The 22670-nt window shown below is 33.5% G+C and overlaps 1 protein-coding gene across 3 annotated transcripts in view; it reads right to left on the bottom strand.

The window, feature by feature from the left end:
* Positions 1–41: 41 nt before the first annotated feature.
* The window catches only part of LOC149795175 (attractin-like protein 1), a 167556-nt gene continuing 144927 nt past the window's right edge, over positions 42–22670 (bottom strand). For all 3 annotated transcript variants that reach the window (XM_089964893.1, XM_089964895.1, XM_089964894.1), the window contains 3 exons: positions 12807–12938; positions 12036–12186; positions 42–11316 (listed from right to left, as the gene is read on the bottom strand). In XM_089964893.1, coding sequence (XP_089821019.1) covers positions 11222–11316; positions 12036–12186; positions 12807–12938 — 378 coding nt within the window. In that variant the 3' untranslated portion in view covers positions 42–11221. The remainder of the gene's footprint in view (positions 11317–12035; positions 12187–12806; positions 12939–22670) is intronic.

Genomic DNA, 22670 nt, shown 5'->3' with positions numbered 1-22670 from the left:
TATGATACTTACTAATATAAATTAGATGGAACAAGGACATGTAAATTTTCAAATTTTTATCACTCAATAGAATTTTAAAAAATTGGGTCAAGCAAGAGTTAAATTTTTATGTATAAGTATATATGCCAACCATTACACTTTTGTCGTAATCATTACACTTTTTTAAACTTCATTACACATTATGCATAAACATATATGGATTACGCTGTTTATTTACATTTCTTCACCCATGTGACAGTTAAATCTAGCTGTTTTGATAACCTTACTTTTCTTATCTCAGTCTAATCATCTCAGACCAGTCATCTCAGTCAAGGTGTCCATGTGCTCAGAACTACTTTAAAAAATAGAAACCCTTGGTATCTTATGCATTGCCTGACTTAGTTGTTTTAAAATCAAACAAAAACAACAACAAATATATAACAAAAACAGAAACATGTTAAATCCATCTTTGAGAACATACAATACAAAAACATTTTGAGAAAGACAAAAACACACATGCATACGATGTCAAGCTTTCTGGTATTATGCTAGTTCATTCCATGGTCAATTTTATCCTATATGCAGGCATAGCGCAATACATTTTAAGATCAGCATCATTACATGTAGCTAAAGCTACGTAACTAGTTTTAAATACTTCATGTGAAACAAATTATATACTCTTGGCTTCATTTAATGACAAAGACCTGAAAAATGACTACTACAGATATAAAATTATAAATGCTGTGTGAAATGAACTACGACAGAAAACACTGATCCATGCACACAGACTACAGACATAAACACTTCATAGCCTTCCAGGTCTCTTAACAACTACAGAATGTTAAAAGCTTTCTTGATATCAACTAATACAGATCCTATCATTCTACCTTGGTCAAGTGCTTTAAGACATTTATTAGTTAGGGAGATCAAGACAGTCTCTCATGAATGTTTCTGTCTAAAGCCTGATTGATTAGGGTGTAACAGCTATTGTTTAGTTAAATATGACATGAATGAGTCATGGACATATTTTTCAATCAATGTTAACCATTTTGGATTATTGAGACTGGCCAGTAGTTATCAGCATCATCCTTAGAACCACATTTGTGAAATGGAATTACTTTTGCAGTTGTCCATATTTTGGGGAGAGATGAAATTAATTAAATTTATTCTGAATGTTCTGCTATCTAAAATAGCCAAGACAGAAGATTTAATGAGTCGTGGACCGATTTGATCAAGTCTTTTAGCTTTCTTGGTATCAAGTTCACAGAGACATTTTGTAATCCAATATTTTTAAACATGGTGGGATAGAGAAAAACATTCCTCCTTAGAGATGTTGCTGCTGCATAACTTTTTAGTTCATTAAAGATGTTATTTATCACTGGTTATTTTAGCTTTGTGGTAATGTTGGTAAAAATTCATTGAAAACATTTGCAATGTTAGTGTCATCAGTGACTATTGTGTCATTTACCAGAAGAGTGAATTTTACTTGTCTGATCTTTCTGTGTTCCTCCAGTGTGTTCATTGAAGAACTTCCAAATGAAGTTTGTGATGCTATTTTTGTGTTTTAAGCAATGATTGATAATCTTTTTTTATATAGCTTTTTTAATCATAGTTGTAATTTTTTGTCTCCTTAATGTATAGTACCGATATGCATGATTTGGTCTTTAGTTTTCATAGCATTTATGATTTCAGTAGTAATCAAACTAAGTTGGATTTCATTTTTTTACTGTATGTACTTTCAGTGGTGCATGCTTAGAGACTACATTCATAAATAAGTACATCCTCAAACTCAGATTTTCTTCTATATGTCAACCAAAATTTGGATTTTATTCCATGGAACTTTATATAAGTCATTGAGAAATTATACTCCATTACAAAAATTACAAGTGATAGTTTTGTGTAGATTTTTCTTATTTCTCTTGTATTTAACATTTCTTGTCAAAAAAGTAGGATAGTGGTCACTAAGACCAACATTCGGTATATCAACACAAGCCACATAGTCTGGTAGGTTGATATAAATGTGATCAATAAGAGCGCTTGCTTTTTATGTTACCCTTGTGGGTTTTTTACCAGCTGGTCTATGCCTAATGATTCAATAAATTTCATCCAGTTGTTCCTTATTTGAGTATTTAGAAGTTCCTTATTTATATTGACAAGTATATGTTTCTTTTTCCTGTGCAAAAACATTTTCCATTTGTTTCAAAAAGTTATCATTCCAAATTGCTTTGGAGGAACTGGTGGCCTTTAAATGAAATCAACTAGGAATTATTTTAAATTATTTTGAGACATTTCAATGCAGATACTCTCAATTTCATGGGACTCGCAGTCAAGTAGCCTTTCTGCATTTACATCTTCCCTAATATATACAAGACCTACTGTGCTGTCTCTCCCTGCAAACTAGTTTATTGTACCCCTTACAGTGAAATAGATTATTGTTGTGGTTAGCATTTAATTTGGTTTCAATGTGTCCTAAAACATGTATATTATTTTTCTGGGAAGACAACATTAACGTAATCTGGTATATTTTTCTCAATATAACTTGTAAGAGACCTATGTTAAATCCTTTTGTATTTAGTTTCATATCAATTATTTTATGTCAGCGTGCAACAGGGTACTCACTGAGATTGTCTCCATACCTATTTTATCATTCTGTCAACCTTTCTCCATATTTGAATGTTAGTCACATGATACTGGTTTGAAATTTGTTACACATTAATAAATACATGAATTTTTAAAAATGGTGTTTGTTATATTTGAAACCTAATATAATGATATAATGTCTAATCTTAAACAAGTATAATAATAGAGCATCTTAACCTATATCAAACAATAAGGTTAAAATGTCTCATCTTATTAAAAAAAATGGGGTGTCTTACATCATACCCAAACAAAGCTAGAATGTCAATTTTTAAAAAAATACAAGATTTGGTTGTCTTACCGTATACAAGAATAAGGTTAGAAAGTCTCATCTTATACAGGTTTCTTAACTTGTACCAGAAGTCTAATCTTATAAAAATAACATATCTTATACCAGAATAAGTTTAGAAAATCTAATTTAAAAAAAAATACCTTACCTTAAACCAAAATAAGGTTAGAAAGTCTCATAATTTAGAAAAATTACCTTACCTTATACCAGAATAAAGTTAGAAAGTCTAATCTTGTACAAATACAAGACTAATGTGTCTTACCTTATACCAGAATAAGGTTAGAAAGTATAATCATATACAAGACTAGGGTGTATTACCTTATACCAGAATAAGGTTAGGAAGTTTAATCATATACAAGACTAGGGTGTCTTGCCTTATACCAGAATAAGGTTAGAAAGTCTAATCTTATACAAGACTAGGGTGTATTACCTTATACCAGAATAAGGTTAGAAAGTATACTATTATGCAAGAATAAGAATAGCATGTCTTACCCTATACCAGAATAAGGTTAGATATTATAATATTATACAAGCATAATATTAGGATCTTTTAATGTATATCAGAATAAGCATAGAGTGTCTTACCTTATACCAGAATAAGGTTAGACAGCATAATGTTATATAAGTATATAATATCATGGTGTCTTATTTTATACCAGAGTAAGCAAAGAATATCTTACCTTATACCAGAATAAGGTTAGAAAGTCTAATCTTATACAAGAATAAGCATAGTGTCTCACCCTATACCAAGATAAGGTTAGATAGTATCATGTTATACAAGTATAGGCATAGCGTATATTACCCTTTTAAAACATAAGCTTAGAAACCATATTAGACATGTATGATCATACAGCATTTTACCCTATACTATCAATAAAATTGGTTATTGGAAATTGAAAATTTTCAAATTCCGAATAATATAATAATTTCCAAATTTATTTAATGTACAATATAATATTAAACAATACTACTCTTTCAGCTATTACCATTTTTAGAAAAGGATTTTACACAATGTGCAAAATCAAAATGTTTCCATAATAATGATGTACTACATATACATTGTACTTGCTTTTAAGTCCAGTTAACTGCAAACTGCATAGACCCAGATCTGCCAGCAAATCTGGGTCCATGCAATTTATTAAGAATGGACCGCTCCGGTGGCCTTGTGGTTAGAGTGTCTGCCTCGAATGTGGGAGGTCGTGGGTTCGATACCAGGTAGAGTCATACCAAAGACTTACAAAAATGGTACTAACAGCTTCCTTGCTTGGCGCTCAGCATTAAGAGGTTAGTGTTAGGACTGGTTGGCCAGGTGTCAGGATAATGTGACTGGGTGGGACATGAGGCCACATGTCTGTGACATGATGCCCCAGTGCTAAGACATCACTATAAACTGTCACACTGCAGACATCATAGCGATATGACTCAAAAATTGTTAATTTTAAGCTACATTAAAAACCCAAATCACACACACACACACATTTTTTAAGAAAAAATCAGCAGAATAAACAACATATCCCCTGATCTGACTGTGCATTATATGATGGCTAATCACGAGGATGATCCAGGTTGGTCTGGGTGAGTCTCTTACCTGTGACCCTTGGATTATAGGTCAGGTGCTCTACAACTGAGATAGTGGCTATGCAAAAAAAGTGGAAGGAACAGAGAAAGATAATTTTCAGTATTTATTTAGTAAAAATGCTCCAAAGGCAAATGTTAAATCAATTATTTGTAAATTGTCGCAAGAGGAGCGATACATAGCTATAATAGCTGAAAATTGAATGAGGTTAATTACAAAGTACCCCTATTTTTTATATATATATATATATATATATATATATATATATATATATATATATATATATATATATATATATATCTTAAAATATTTTGCATTACTTGACCAAAGTTAGGAACATTAGCTTTAATTCTCTCACACCAGGCCTTTCTAAAGTTTGACGCATTCCAAAGTTTACCGCTAACTATAATTTGCTGTGTGGGGCCTTAAACAGAAACTCTGGATGCAGAAGGGATCTATCCAGCAGTAATGGGCAACTGCTCCTTAAAACACGAGGATCAAGTTGGTCTAAGATCACTCGTCTGACTACTTCCTACTCACTAAATTTAAGAGTAGTAGGGTTGTAGAATGCTTTCTGACGAAATTTCTTCGAATGCATACTGTTCAACAAGTATCATATACAATTTAGTGTTTTGTATTGAGTACAAGATGGTCTGCTTGATGTGACTGTGAGCACTGCTGATAAATTATTTTTTTTCAGCAAAATTAGTTATGTCATTAATAAAAGGCATCTCATCAGCAGCCATCTACTCTATGTGGCCAGTTGTCTCAGTATTGAGTCTGTGTAAAAAAAAATACCACTCATGGGTGGCCACCCCTCTATTGAAGCATGTGGCCAGTATTTGAGGCCAAAAATGTCAAATTTATGCCTCACAAGTGGCCATATTTCATCCGTGTCCAGAACCAACATTTTATTCATACCGTAAAGTATCTAATTATCTCTACTGATGTTTGTTTCCTAATGTCAGGTTTTCAATACTGAAATGAGAGGTGGTTAAAGTATACATGTACCTCTAAGGTTAATATTATATCATTATAGACAAATGCCAACATTACAGGAAATATGGGGCTTTACACAGTTGCTGAGTTCATTTCTTTTACGGATAATGACGAGGTAATTGTGAACATCATAACATGGTCAACATAGGCTAAATATAGCACTTGTGAATTCACACACAAATGAACCTTGTACAAAAAAGGGTACCAGGTAAAGACCAAAATATCACGTCACAGTACATGCATCACTTCCTTTATAAACAAGGCGTTTCATTTAGTCTACAAAAGTTTTGTCTCCATGATTAAATTGCAGTACTGTGCAATAAATAACATAAGAATAAATTGTCTCAAAACTTTAACTGGAAAATTCTTTCTTTAAATGCACAAGCAAAAGTTATATGATTCAAGGACCCTTTTGATTTAGTTCATTCACTGATGCACTTGCTTCCATTTTACAAAGTTGTTGTTGTTGTAGGGTTTAATGCCATTCTCAGCACATACATGGTAGCCAGTATAGCTGGTGGAGAAAGAACTCTGGAAAATCCCAGGAAGAACCACCGACCCATGAGAAGCTACTGGCAAACTTTCTCACATACCCACATTAGCTGAGCTTGGGACTTCAACCCACGCAGACTGAGGTGAGATGGCAGTGATCTGGAATGGCGAGTGCTTTAGACCACTCAGCACTCGGGGCCACTCATTAGAAATTAATGTTTATATTATGTGGTCAAAACTAAAAGTCACAGACATGGTTTTTAAAACGTGCCTTTTAAAAGTTGTGCTAGGCTATTTTCAGACTTGTGTTAAAATAATATTTAATTCAAGACCTTTCTGCACATAAATTCATAAGCCCAGATTTAACAGAAGACTGGCTGGTATGAGTGAAAAAATGTTTATTGAAAAAATACATGAGGAAATGAGGAAAAGCATGAACTACCCTATACACTAGATTATAAGAAGAGCCAAACCGCAACTCGCACAGACCCAGATCTGCCGTCATATAATATGCCTGCAGATCTGGGCCTATGCAGTTTGTTAGGAATAATCAGTTAAACAAACACATATCCTGACTGGTGCAGCTGTATTATGTTATGGCAGCTCAAGATCTCTATTGTTTGCAATTTGACTCGACTTATAAGCAGTTACATATGGCAATCTGAGTGATAGCCTACCACTCACAAATATAAACACAAGCAGTATATCTAGTCATCTTTTTCTTTTTTTGATGGATGTATGCTCTCAAATCGAGATAATGTATGTGTGCAAATTTGTTTATTATGAAGTATACTAAGTGAATGTATGTGTTTGACTGAATTATCAATTAAGAGGTTTATTGCTTAACTTGTGATTATACTAACAAAGAGGGCCTTGATTGGTGTAATTAATGTTCATCCCAACAGTGGTCATGACTATATATACAGACTGATCATTTCAAGAATAATTTAAACAGATTAGCAATCTGGATAAGCTTATACCGACTTCATGGGGTATGCCAAAGTTTCAAAATTTGGACTAAGTATTAAAATGCAGCATCTACCTATACATTTCTAATCCTCATGCAAGCATATAACTCCATTGTGTAAGAAAGAATTGGCAAATCTGTCATTTTTTAAAATAAAATTAAACAAGATATGCTGCACATTGTGCCAAAGAAATACTTGGTTACAGATATTACAAGAAACACTGCATATTGGTGGACTTGAAATGGTTCCAGAATTTATAAATATTCTTCTCTGAAGCCAAGTAGATGTTCTTACAGAGACTTACCTTTTTAGTCATACAATGCTGAGTGTCTACTGAAAGACTGAATTTTACACATATTGAGCTTAATTAGGTAAGTAAGCATTTATGTAGGATAAATGCAGGCTAGCAGCCCATCAACATAAACAGTATAATCAAAACCTTATGAGAAACACATCTGAGAGTGGAGTAAAAACCTTTGTATTATAATAAAAAATATCCAAAAAAATATTTTAAAAGAAAAATATGTTGCATATGGCTAATTAGATGTACACATAGTGCTGTTATAAAAAAAATGTATCCTGATACAATATACCATCTAAACCCTGTAACTGTAGTCTAAGTAGATGACTGTTTACATGAAATGCCTTTTCATTATTTCTATTTCATCAAGTGATTTCAAGATTTGATAAGATGCATTGAAATTTCTCAAGTCCATTTGCATAACATTTAATCCCAAATAAATACATTTCATTAAATAATTACCTGACAACTGGTAAAGACTCATCTCTCTCAACACAGTATCATTTGAGGCATCTTTTTTTGTTCTAAGGATGTAATTATAAAACCTTACTGAACATTTTCAACACAATAAAAATACTCATCCATTAATTTTTTATGCATGTAAAAAGGCTGGCAAAATAACACGGTCAAATGAGACCAGAAATAAACTGATATTTGCCTAGACATTTATATAAACTTAAACAAAGTGAATAAAGTTTGTTCAATAAAAAATCTTAATCTTTTTTTATATGCCCCACCTTTGTATAAGAGCCACTGCATAGTTTCGGTCTCATTCCACAATAAAAGCAGAAGGTTTATTATTTTATTTTAGAGAAGATATAAGGTTTGTCAGCAATATTAGAATTTATCTTCAGCATATGACAGCAATATCACCTACTTTTGAACTTTGTTTCTTTACAACCATTCATTTTCAACCAATGAAAATATTTACTTGCAAAGAAAACAAAGAGTGGACTTAAGATATATCTTTGGCGTGCACCACAGAAAACTTAAAGTATTTTCAAATATTTATATGTATATACTGATAGAATAATTTTAACAAGTTTATCATGAAGTAAATTTCTTCTTTTTTTTAAAAAATATGGTGCCGTACACCATCAAAAGCTTTGGAAAAGTCAACAAAAACACCATAACAATGCTCTCTTTTCTTTTTAATAATACAAGCATATATAATAAATATAACTGCTCCAATGGCATAGAGGTTAGAGCATCCGCCTCGGGTATGGGAGGCTGTGGGTTCAATACCTGGCTGAGTCATACCAACGACTTACAAAAGTGATATTAACAGCTGCCTTGCTTGGCGCTCAGCATTAAGAGGTTAAGTGTTAGGACTGGTCGGCCTGGCGTCAGGATAATGTGACTGGGTGGGACATCATGCAGCATGATGCCCCAGTGCTAGGCATCACTATAAACTGCCACACTGCAGACATCGTAGCGATATGACAGAAAAATGGTTAAAGCTATGTTAAAAATCCAAGTCACACACACACACACACACATATATATAACAAATATATTGTCTATGTAATATTTTCAATCCTGTATCTTCTTGATTTTCAGAGAGCAATTCTTGAATATTTCCCCAATATGTTATTCCATCATTAATAAAAGAAATTTTTCAAAAACATACAAAAGAAAAATTCAATGATAATTATTTAAAGCCTCTTTACTCCGACCCTTGTACAATCGTTTGTTATTTTAGCTATTTTTATGGCACCAGTCTAGATGGCTATTGAACCTGCAATCCTTCTGGATTATGAACATGATGCTCTATCAACTGCACTAATATGGCTTCCCTCCCCTTAGGCAATGGACAAATAATTCCTTCACACCATGACTGGAAAAATTCCTTCTTGAAAGATCTTAAAACGTAATGACACAATTACTATAAAAAAATTGTTTTTACAATACTATGATGCATTATTTTTTTTCCATGCCTTGGGAACTTTATGAATCTCTTCCAGAGTGTTGGGTTGATTTAGATCGATATGATACTGTTCAGAGAGATCACAATTGCATCGTGAGCTTCATTGTAAAAATAACCTTGTTTCCAAATTTTGTATTCACTTTTAACTTAACATTCAATAATTTCTCAAAATATGCAAACCATTCAGCAATATCAGAAAAACTCAGAAATCCTCTCATATATTTCTTAACACTGTTATTGCGTATATAACCAAACTATCATTTATATCACAGGACTGAAAATAACACCCAAGACCCACAGGTCCAGGCGAGAAAACGTGTACAAAGAGACTCTGCCCTAATGTGACTCAAAATACTTTATAATTTTATACTTGTTTCCTATCTATACAGAACAGTGCATCAAGGGAGACTAGTTGTATTTAACTAATTGAGTTACCCTCTTTAAACAAAGTCATTATTATAATAATATTATGGTAAACATATTTGGCAAAAATCTTTTTTGACCTCTAAAGAGTGCACTGATGTAAAAAGTCACAGAATTAAATCATATCTTGAATTAAGAAAAGGATGAAGTACACAACAACAAAGATAATGATTCCAGTGCATGTAGATTTTGCAACTAGGAATACATTTTTAGCAGGAACATTTCATGGATATAATTAATTTTGCTTACAATAATTTTATATAAATTTTAAGTGCAGTAGAATATTGGGATATCAAATTTATATACAATCATTTATCAGATACACATTATATCAGATATAAAAATGTTATGATATGTGTCAGAGAAATATCGGAATCATTTGAGTGAGTGATATGTGATAAACATTTATATTATTCAGGTCTGACAAATAAGTATATGAAGTCGACAAACCTGTAGCAATTTCAGTGAACAGAAATACCTTCCCATCCACACACAACCACCACCAAATAATTGTAGCACTTTAATAGTATTTGTAAAAAACATTTTTACCATACTGATTAAACTGCACAATTTGCAAGAGAGATATAATTACAAGATCATTTAAAACTAAGGATCATACATAATGTAACTTGTTTGGTCACTTTTACTTTGGATACCAGGGTGCCAAAGAAACCTGTGTACACAAAAAAATTATCAAGACTGGTAGATGCATAAGCTGATGTGTGGATGGATAAGGGTCAACATACATGCCCCAACTGTATTCCTGGTGAGCTAATAAATCCATGCAATGAAAATAATGATGACAGGAAGGGTTTAGTATTACAACATTAAAATGAATCACAGGGATGAATCTAACTTAAGAAGTATTAATAATAATGTTCCATTTGTATTATACAAGCAAATACTAATATCCCTCTAAATACATAAAATATAAATTACAAACGTTTCACATCCTGATATCATATCAGAGAACTGAATAAAAGAAGTCAAATTTATTAAGATGTTTAAGCAATTTTCCCTGATGATTACTTTCTACTGAAACGATTCTGTATTGCTTAAAGTGCTACACAGCCATAAACTATATCAAGGGAAGTAACCATTCTGACCAATCATTTCCTCTCAGGATTTGATAGAATTATGTCCCTTTTGCTTTGATGAGTTTTCGTGATCAAAAGAGCTAAATATTTAAAGTACCAATAAGGTAATAAATTAGAAACACAAACTATTCTTAGTAACAGAGATAAGACATAATGCCAAAGGCTTTGATGGGTGAAATCCTGCTGAACAAAAAACAAAATCTATTAAATACTTTTTAGAAGTAACTTGCTTACAACTGGAAATAAATAGGATTTTTTTAAGTGGTGTTGGGATTAATTCATGTTGCAATTAGGGAAAATGCAAATAATAGCAAATGTTTACACATCCAGACTAACTGTAATTATGTGGTGCTGCAATGAAAAAGCCCTCATGTAAGAATTTATAAAATATTACTGACTGAGACTTCCATATCTGCCAACTGTAAATAAGGAACTGTAACAACAGTGTTCAGTGTCTCTCTCAAACATATTAATGCATTTCCAATTTACAATGAATGTACACAACACAATTTAAATAGACAGAACAATGAATGCTATACACATGTATCTGCTGTGGGAGAAAAGGGGTATTTCTTGAATTTGGTTTTATCTGTTTTCCCATGTTCTATGCTTTGTTTCCTCTGATGACCTGCAACAATAAAAAAATTGTCGCATATCATTAAGGCAATTTGAAGGATAAAAAAAGTAGCAGTGTTTCAATTTTTCCAGCATATCAAAAGCAGAAAATAAAGTAGCAGTTTCAAAAATATGACAATTTCCAAACTAGTAATTTGTTTCATTTGCATCAAGTCTTTTGTGAAGAAAATATTTTAAAATGTTATGTTCAAAGCAGCTTATGTGAATTCACAAGTAAAATATTTGAACAGTGTTGTACAAATAAGAGAGGCTTAATCTCCAGACCTGCTTTGCTTCATTTTAAAAGGCATTAGTGACAATTAAACAACTCCCAATTGCCAAATCCTAAATAAGTAAAAGAATGTGACCCTATTGTATGAAATAGTGGAAAAGTCTGAAAATATATGGTTGAAAATGTCACTTCCTTAAGTTTAATGTAGTAAAATGAATGTTGTACTAAAAATTGAAGAAAGGAAAGTTTCCTGCAAAGAACTGAAGTGAAAAAAAAGTTTATTAGCCTGATGAAAGAGTACATTTCACTTATATTCCAACAATAATTTGAATTTACCAAATGTCAGTCAAGTATTAGCTAAGAAATATAACACTGCCTCCTCCAGTATGTAAATATTGGCTACAGACAGTCAATACTGACCAGTGGTAATCAGTCACTCTCTCTTGTCAGCTGGTGGACAAATTAAGATATAAGATTTACTTTTAGTAATACAAACTTACCTAAAGTAACTAAAGCACTGGCTATGGCCAGCCCTGATTGACCACTGGGTGACCAGTCACTATCTCCTGTTGGTAGGCAGACAAATAAAGATATGACAGCTGCCTTCTGGTTATGCAAAGGCTCTAGGGCAATCTGAGCTGGTTTGGATACCTGTATAATAATAATAATAATAATAATAATAATAATAATAAAACAGTACAACCTGTCTTGAAAGTCCATGACTTTTGCCGCCCCCCCCCCCACCAAAAATCATGGTCTCTCTAGAGACAGGTGTGCATCATGAAAGATATTAATAACATATAATCAATAAATTCATGCAATGAGAATCTGACAGATTTCTCATAGCAGTGATATTTCACTAGTTTTACTGTAATAATAGTACAGCCAACAATCACAATGACAACTGTAACTGAGTGCAAATACTTTTTTTATTCTGAATTTTGTATCATTAATGAAGCTTTTATTTATTTATTTTTTAAAACCAATGGCAAATTCTGTAAAACTACAATATCCCAGTTAAATGCCTTAAATAATTAAGAGTTAAATGGGTTTGTATGTAGCAGCATTTAATGGTAACTTAGCAAAAGAATGGCTATATGGTGCCAACAAAAAGTAAAATTTTAAAAAATATGGTGAAAAAACAAGGGTCGATGATAAGGACGATAAACAAAGTACAACAAGGGGTCATAATAACAGGTATTTGCAGTTGCACCCAGTAAACCAATGGTTTTGCTAGTCATGCTGGAATTGTTAAGGCTGTGAAAAATTACCCGTTTTCTTTTCCTAAGATCTACATTTATATCTTTCTTTTCTGCATTGCCTGCCTCGATTTTCTTCTCAAGTTCTAAAGTCACCACTGCAAAAGGTCTGCTTGCCATTTCTTCCATTTCAACCATCATTCTCTGGTAAAAAAACAGAAAATCATTTATCAATTATTGCAACCAAAAAATAGCAGTATGGCATTTGTGAGCATCTTGAATTGCTATCAGGTACATAGTTTTCACTTTACTTCCAAAAGTACAATTGTCACACAGGCTTCTACAGCTTACAACTTAGATTAAATCATAAATTTTATAATGCAAACAACTGATTTGGTAGATTTCTAACAGTTTTATTGAGATAAAAGGTACAAATGGGCCTGATATCACTTTCTCTTGGGTCATATGAGCTTAAAGTGATATACTGTCATGAACAGTGACACACACTGCAATTTGCTTGGAAGGGTTTTAAAAAGAGAACTTGTGTTAGGAAACCAATGTTAGGAGAGAGAACAATGAGCCACAACTCCTCTAAATGAGGATGAAGAATGTTGGAAATCCAACTCAATCAGGGTCACATCAAAATAAAAGTGTATGATAAATCTGTTTCAAATCCAACATTCCTTAATAAAAATATTTAGTGGAAATCCAAATAAGAACAAACCTCAGTAAAGTTATGTCACAGAAAGCCCAAGTCCAGGGGACAGGCAATTAGGGGCTATAACTCCTAAAGATGATATAATGGAATACTGGAAAATGAACTCATTTAAGGTCTCAATGATATAAAGCTGCAATGCCAGATCTGTTGCTTTTGTGGGGTTTAATGCCATTTTTCAGCACACGATAGGCTATGCATGGTGGCCAGTATTAATGGTGGAGGAAGAACCCAGGAAAACCCAGGATGAACCACCGACCCACGAGAAGCTATTGGCAAGCTTTCCCACATACCCACATTGGCCGAATCCTAGACTCGAACCCACGCAGACAGAGGTAAGATGGCAGTGATCCGTAACAGAGACCACTCAGATGCCAGATCTGAATCAAATCTAATCTTCAAAAAGTAATACTTTAGAAACCATGTCATCAAGATGGAAAATCAGGGGGCATAACTCCTGTAAATGAAGATGAAGTATTGGAATACAAGTTGTTGTTGTTGTTGTTGTTGTAGGGTTTAACACCGTTTTTCAGCACAAGATAGGCTATGCATGGTGGCCAGTAAAAATCGTGGAGGAAAAACCCGGGAAAACTCTGGAAAGAACTACTGACCCAAGAGAAGCTACTGGCAAGCATTTTCACATAAACACACTGGCGATTTCTGGGTGAAGAAAAAAACCAGGTCCAAAAATTGAGGTTTTTCCCTCTGTATTTTGTAGTGCAACTAGAACTTCCAGATTATTTGGTATCATTTTAGAGCTATATCTGTCTGCTTTTTTGTAATACCACCCATGTTGGTGTATCTTAAATAACCTTGATGCCGCAGAACTCAGAAAAAGGGTACAGCCTCATTATGCCTACAGATGGGGTCGGGGCCGAATCGGTTAAAATATACTTCAGGTCATATCATAGCTCTCAACACCTTGATTTGACTGGGTGAAAGTCACGGCTCAGATCAATCCTGCTGTGAAAGCCAGTAGTACACTGTCAAGCACAGCTGATGCATCAATAATTACTTTCATTAGCCATTAAAACTGAAGTCACACGTGAAAAGCAAGCAGAATGCAGTCCAATTATCTAATTTCCTTACTCATCCGCAATACAATACACAGTTAACCTTTTAAGAATAATCTATCACAATACACAATGTATAGTCATTAATAGGGAAAGTTTACCACAGAAAAAACAAAACATATTTATTCCTAATTTAAGCTATATTGGTCAGAAAGGTTGTTCTGTGTAGGCTAGGATGTATAGAACATGGAAGACTCAATGTGGTTGGAAACATAAATACTTACCCAAGTGAGTAAAACATGAAATGAAGGTCACAGTGACTATCTTTGGTTGTAAGGATGTATCCAATTATCAAGTTTCATGATTAGAACAGCATCCAATAAATGAACTTCAAACACAAATTGTAATGATCAGTGAATAATAAAATATAGGTCACAGAGACCTCTTTGTATAAGGAAATAGAACAAATCAAGATGCACTGACTAACAATATTTCATTATTCAAGGTATGATAGCAAGCAAATAGCATGCCAAAACTCATGTGATTACTAGCTAAACACAAAACCTAACCAAAACCAGTAATTAAGAAAAAATATAGGTCACAATGAGTTTCTTATGTTGTAAGGGTGTGGTAGCAACAGAGATTGTATTTTCACAATTCAAGCATGAACAATGCATGAAAAATGAATATCAAACATAAAATGTAACTTTAGTTAATAAAGTATAAAATATAGGCCATAATGACTTGCTACTGAAAAAATGAGCAGTGCTCATCAAAATGCATCTCCTTGCCAAGTATCATGATTCCAAAATGGATAGTATTTATATATCTTGCAAAGATCTTTGTGTTTGTGAGTTAAATGCAGAAACTTGACCTGACTCTGGAAAATATTAAATGTAGCTTATATTAACCATTTTTGTATAGGTGTGGTACTAGAAATATGAAACATAGTCTTTTTGTTTGATGACTCTAGCACGAACAGTAATAGCACACAATTTAACCAAGTCAGTGAAGTTTAAAATACTGATCACAGTGATCTACTTTCATGGTGACGTTGTAGTACTATTAGGTGCATCCTCACACCAAGGTTCCATATTCCAGGTATCAACGGATATGATGTCATGAACTAAATACAAAATATTAAGCTAGTAAAGTGAGAAACGTTGTTGTTGTTGTGGGGTTTAATGCCATTTTTCAGCACACGATAGGCTATACATGGCGGCCAGTATTAATGGTGGAGGAAGAACCTGGTAAAACCCCAGAAAGAACCACCGACCCATGAGAAGTGACAAATGTAGGTAACCATGACTTTCTTTTTTTGTCAGGGTGCAGTACTAATAGTGATGCATACAAATCATCTAATTTGATCATTCTTGCATGAATAGTGATCAAGATTTAACTGAAGTCAAGGAATCATAAAAATAGTGACCTACTTTGTGAAAGAATGTAGCACTCATCAAGACTGATCTCATCATAAAGTTTAGCACTTCTAGATATAACAATATTTATACAGTATGAAAAAATCCCTATTTCATCATGAGCTTACTGCAAAAACTTAATTTAAGCCAGTGAAATGTAGATCTCACTCACTGATACCTTTTCCATATCAATACCTATATTGATACAAGAGGTGAAGAATTGATAAAAACAATACTTTCCCTATGTAAGTTACTTTATTCTTCAGCAGTCATGAATAATTATTAGTCATTTGCCATTTTATTCTTCAAGTTGAACACTCATGTATGACAGCTGATGCAGAAAAATAATAGTGACAACACCAACTTGCCATCTACAAATTAACACAAGTCGCTTTGAATGCTCCCCCTCCCAACAATTCAAAGCTAATATTTCATCCTGCACGTTCAGCTACTGACAACATGTCAACATAAAGGAGACATTCCAAACTGGTTCTTTATGCAAAATTAAAATATTTTATTATCTTTAATAATGACTTTTACATAAAGCTTCCTGTTGCTTTGCAGCTGACCTACATGGACTGATTCTGAAGGCTACACTTCCAGTGTGTCACACAATGAAATACCTTACATTTAATACTGATTTGGTGGTTAATGTCTAGGGTAAATCAATAACCACGTATCAGAACTCACTGTAGTTTATCCACTATGTGATACACAATAGGCAACGCACCAAACTGAGTCCAAACTGATACAAAGAAAATAAGCTCCTTGCAAAAGTGGCAATTAAATGATCAGGGCTGTTCCAGTAAAACATATACCTCCTGGGGGGAAGGCACTTTCAAATTCAACCACCCCACAACAGAAGCAATTTTAAAAAATCATGATCCACCGTCAGATGTGTTTAAATTGAAAAACACTGCCCCCTACAGAAGCATATTTTTTAACACAATTTCTGGCTATGGGTTAGTGGGCGGTAGAAGCAATTTTAATATTGGGTTGGGGACAGAAGCAATTTAAATGACAGCTGGCTGGAAGTAATCTACTGAATTCTAATAGATCACATAATCTGCTGCATATTTTTATTTGTATTCATTCATTATAATCAATCTTTTGTCCTCTTGTTTGTTTGTCTGTCAGCCAAGTATATCTCTGATACTGTGAAATCACAAATTTTCATGGTGGCTTATTATTTGTAGATGTCTTTGATCAGTCCCTTAATACCTACTAATTTAACATCCATGAATACAGATTTTATAATAGATATTTCTATTCTAATACAGATATCATGAATTTGTATCCTTACTAAACTGTGTGTTTACTAAAGTGATCACTATGTCTTGCTATTTTTCTTTGTTCTCAGGCATGCTGCTTTTGATTAGAATAATAGTTAAATCTTGTATTGCTTTAAATGTGTGATTCCTTGTTATTATTTTTTTTTTCAATAAATGTTTTGGTAAACTTATAATACATGATTTGTCAGGGAAAAAACCCAATGATGCCTGTGGAAGTGATGTTGCATTATTTCTGTCTACTTTTACACTATATCATTTCTTGTAAGAACATCTTTTTCAGTTACCGATGTCTTATTTTTATGCCTTGTTGCAAGACTAATATGAAGTTATAAAAAAAATATAGCAAGTCAAACATTTTTATATCATAAGTTAGATTTTTAAAAATGGATGAAATTCAAGGAATCATTTTCCCCAGAGTACCCTTAAAATCAATGTCATTGTAGTTAACTGTATTGTCAACAGCATCATCATCATCACTGATGGCCTAGGAGTAACATTCTGCACTTTCAATCCAGTTGTCACAGGTTCTATCTCCCACTTCTAGTCTTTCATATGAGACTTATACCTATGGCCTGAGGGGCTTTCATGGCAGAGTGTATACCACTCGGGGTTCTTCCTTCACCTAATATATTGTTAAAAAATATATTAAAAAAACCCAAAATCAAACCAAACTAAATCAACCAACTAATCAACTGTGGCAACAGCTACAAAGGTACTAGTCAATCATTTTGGGCACAGCTGTATGAGTTTATAACTTTTGACTCGAGTAATTTTTGTAGACCTTTGAATATCGTCAATTATGCCTTTCTGACAGTTACCTAAAAGTCATCATCAGTTGGTACAAATGGATTTTTCATGGTAAGCATATGAGATGGAAAAGTCTTGAGCAATCCTGCATCACACACTGCCAAAAAGTTAACATTTTAGCTCACTTAAATTTTCTCTAACAATGTTCATTGTTCCAACTAGATCTATGATAACTTATTCAAGCTATAGTCATCAATATCTGGAGATAAGCGTCTGTAATAAATATTTGAAACAAAGTATGAGAATGCATCAATGTTTTTCAATGATGCATTTGAAATGAGCAACAAACACAATCAACAAACCAAGAAATAAAATTATTCACATCTCTCAAGCAGAAGTAGTGTATAATCATAATCTGCCAAAAGATTTTTAAATTTTTAAATTTGCCAAATATTTTTCCAATCATACTGATTCAGTGGACATATCACCAGAATGGACAGAAACAGGCCAGAACAGATATAACCAGAAGGTTATAATTGATTTGATACATCTTTTAAGTAGCTAAATTCATATTGGTTTAGTTAACTGTACACCCTTTATTGTCTTCCTTTTGATGAAATTTCTTACTGAAGCTGAGAAAAAAATGTTGACACATAAAAAAGAGGCACACTTCTACTCATTATTGTTTTTATTATACTTCTCCATTCTAGCCTGTTCTTATGATCTTCTCCCCCCTGCACATACTGTTTGTTTTGTTTATGATATGTATCTAAATTTCTCACTTTTCCTACTACTATACAAATGTTCTGTGAATATGCATATCAGTGTGAAACGCAACGGGGAGACTAAATCCAAGATTGAAAACCTCTACATTTTTGGATGTATTCTGCTTGGATTCCATATTTCTGCACAAAACTCAAGAGTTCAGGACTCTCTGTACTAATTCAGTTCCCACTGTAAACCTGTGCAAACACAATGATATTAAAATTCAGTAACTTAAAATTTCAAGTGCTCATGCTAAAATTTGTAATAGTAAAGACACATCTATGATGACAGCTTTTGTGAAAAGAAAACCATAACAGCCGCACCATTTTCTGGATCTATACAAATTTGAAATGTGTGCTTTCAATACTGCACCAAAGAGTCAGCTGCTGATTTCAGTAACGAGTCGTTCAAACTCAGATCTGTAAAGGGACGGAAATTATGTTAATAAAACAATGTCCCTCACTTTTTTCAGTTACAAGTAGGACAAGCTCTCAAAAGATTGTTTTTACTAAAATCTTACTTTCATTATCAACCAATCAGGGACAGTCAAACCCATATATACTCTATTTTATCTTCGCTGATTTATAGTATGGTTCTCGTTCTTTCACACCTGTAGTAATGTGAGTCCTTTAACAACTCTCAATGGTTGTAAGCCTTTTTCGACCACGCTGACTGGACACACTGTAAGATAATGTTCAAGTAACAGAAATACCATGGGATAACCAGAGACCAATAAAATCGAATAGTCATCTCCCCTGCAGGGATGCTGCCAGGATTTCAGGATTTACTCTAAGTTTTGCGTGTGTGTGATCTCCAATGAGGAAGTGGTGGCGGAAGGAATAGCCATTGTTAAATATCTCCCTAACACTTAAATATCTGTCACCCTTTCTTACTGTTCCACTCTGTTAAGGCTCTACTGAAATCAAAATTTTCGAAGAGATGTCATCTCTAGTTGTATAGCAATTATTACTGTGATGTCATTGGGCATGGTCACGTGGTTGTGGTGGGGTCTTGCTTGGGATGGTAAAGAGACCATAGGCTTAGTCCATATTTGACAGCTAATTATGAAATTGTCAAAAGAATTAAAAAATTTATAACAATTCAGTTGGACTCGGATACTTGATTCATAGTCAATGAACAGGTTCTAATATTGATGTTTATTTTGGAGCTATGTTCCTCCATCACATTCAAGATCTGAATATATACCAAAGGTGAAATTGGTACAGTTGCATCCTAAACTACTATCATGGCTACTTCAAATGTTATTTAATGTGAGACTTTAATGCAAGAACTTGTAGCTTCAGTAATTTTTGGGTTATAAAAATTAATTTCTTCTCAAACAACTCAATTTGGTGCAGACTACATTGTTTTTTTTAATGATACTGTGAGAATTCTTGATGTGTAAAAATTGCGCAAGAAATGAACAACATCAAATCAGAAAATTACAAACACTGGGAAAATACTGATAGGAATATACTGAAATAATGATATTATTATTCAAGTAGAATATGTGGTGACAATACGAGTGCTAGTTCTTCAACTTTGCAAAATGCATCTTGTTTCTAACAACACTGTAATATGGCAATAATTTCTGCTGATTTTTTACTTTAGTCCCTTGCTAATTAATAGTTTTAGATTTTACAACACTAAGCATATTTAACCTTTTGATAAAAACACATCATTACCAATATTTAGATTTCAAAAAAATAAAAGTTACAATTTTATTAAAAGCACTGGTACCAGTGAGACTAAAGGAGATGGTAAAAAAAAAAAAAGAATCAGGATGAACAGATTAGTAGTATAGTAAAGAATCCATATATCAGAATGACATCAAGTATTTTTTCATCAATTTCATCATCAGTTAATGACACTGCTTAAAAATGTAGTGAACTAGATAATAGACTTTATTAGTTATCCAATTTGTAATACAAATACCAAATGATGGCTTGTAACCAAGTGCCAAAAGGTCTACAGAAAATACCACAATGATCAAAATATAAATAGGAAGAACTGAACACAAACAGGACAAATTTTATTAATCTTGCTTTGAGTGTACACAGATCAGTCAGTCTCTTATGTTTAATGTCATTTAATTTTTGTAAATAGAGAGCATGTACTTAATTTGGTCATACATCTGCATGATATAAAAGTTTGTCTCTTTATTCTTTTGTTGCCACAGTGGTTCTGCCAACTAGAGATCTACACACTTAATTATGTTGTATGGGGATTCTCTGATGTTCCCTATGAGCATTAATCTGTTAATTGTTTCTGAATTTAATATGATCCTCCTCCTCTGTGTATGAATATTATTCTGTGCTGTGAACTCCTTTCATTGCCTGCTGTCTGAAATGCATATACATAACTAGCTTGAACAAGTTACTGTTCTTTATGGTCGTGCAATTTTCAATATCTCACAGGTATGGTGCCATGCGTATTCTCTCTTGGATATCTCTGTTCCAAAAAGAAATGTTTTGAACCAGAGGCCTTCTTAGGATTTTAAAACTAAGAGTCCATGGCTCCCATTTTGGTAAAAATATGAGTACTACCAGCAAAAGTTACAGTTCCCTCCCAGAAAACTATGCAAATTATAAGAACTATTGGTTGCCATAGATATTAATTTCTACATTCTTTATAACACTGACATAGCTCCTGTTTGTCCATCAGAGTGAGTCAGAATTTTTTCAATCCAAGGAAGGTCTTATTCAAAGCACTAAGCTAGGAATCACACACTTTCTTACACTTGGCTACTGTCCCTTCCAATCTATCAGTTCTAGCATCTTTAGCACTCTCCTGAATCATTACAATCTTCGTGAGTTTACCGTTGAACCCCAAAATACTCATTCAAGTCTAAGTCTCAACATGTCCTGATTCCGAGGTCACGTGCACTGCTTATTCAATTACACTCGGAAATGAACACAATAATGATGCTAAAGTTGTTTATTTGATGTACTGTTACAAATGACCACATGTACATCTCTGGGTCTTTCTGCCTCTGAATTCAAGCACTGTAAATATCAGTAGAGTCTTCCCACCCAGCTGCCAGTCAAAGCCTTTGATCTTGTTCTTTTGATGTATTCTTATAATGGTGATGACTGCGGGGGGGGGGGCTTTCAGCCACTAAATTCTGTCATTGTAAATATCAGCAAAGCTAACTAATCAACACATTTTCCCACTATGGAGGTGACTGAAGCAGGACTGGCAAGTCTTTGAATTTTACCGACCACCTAAATTAATAAAATTGGTGTCCAAATACACATGATTATAAGCATTTCCGAGACCTCTGTCAGTTTTCACCAACATGAATTCTGCCAAAGATTCACTTCCTTTAATCAGTGCTTTGCTGCATCTTATGCCAGATTTTTCTCTTCCATAATGCTGTATTAGGGTTTTACGTCCAACATTCCCATAGTCTGCTTGTTCAGACATGGGTATCTTTAATAAATGTAACTGGCATATTGTCCATCCAACACGTACATTGGACTCGCACTCAACATCAATTTTGGGCTCAAAATCACACACTGGTATTTCCAGTGACATTTTCCCAATGTCCAACAGACCGATATACATGAAATTCATTGTCATCATAGTTATCACCAGCCAGTATTTGCCGACTGAAAACGTTGTCTGAAGACAAACCGTGTTGTGACTCAGCCATTTTGGTTTCCTGTGTGGCCCTTATTCGAAACATGCATTTGTAAAACTTCCATGATGAAATTAAGGCTAAAACTACCATAAAATGCTTGTTCCAGGGCCAATGAACCAATCAAATTTAGTTTAACAGCCATTTATGTCGAACCGAAGTATCCAGATATCCTGAAGTTACATCATATCAAGCGCTGTGAGACAGCTGCGGCGACTGGAATTACGTCGCAAAATGCACTTTTAAAGTTAAAGGTTTAATAAAAATTACATACGGCGCAAAGCATATTTGTTATATCCGCGACGTTGACGTAATTTGCTAAACGCGTATCACTGCTTTAAAAGTA

This window comes from Sinohyriopsis cumingii, chromosome 7 (assembly GCF_028554795.1).
Source record: "Sinohyriopsis cumingii isolate HCF-2022 chromosome 7, ASM2855479v2, whole genome shotgun sequence".
Lineage (NCBI taxonomy): Eukaryota > Metazoa > Mollusca > Bivalvia > Unionida > Unionidae > Sinohyriopsis > Sinohyriopsis cumingii.
This window is presented reverse-complemented; position numbering and strand designations above follow the sequence as displayed.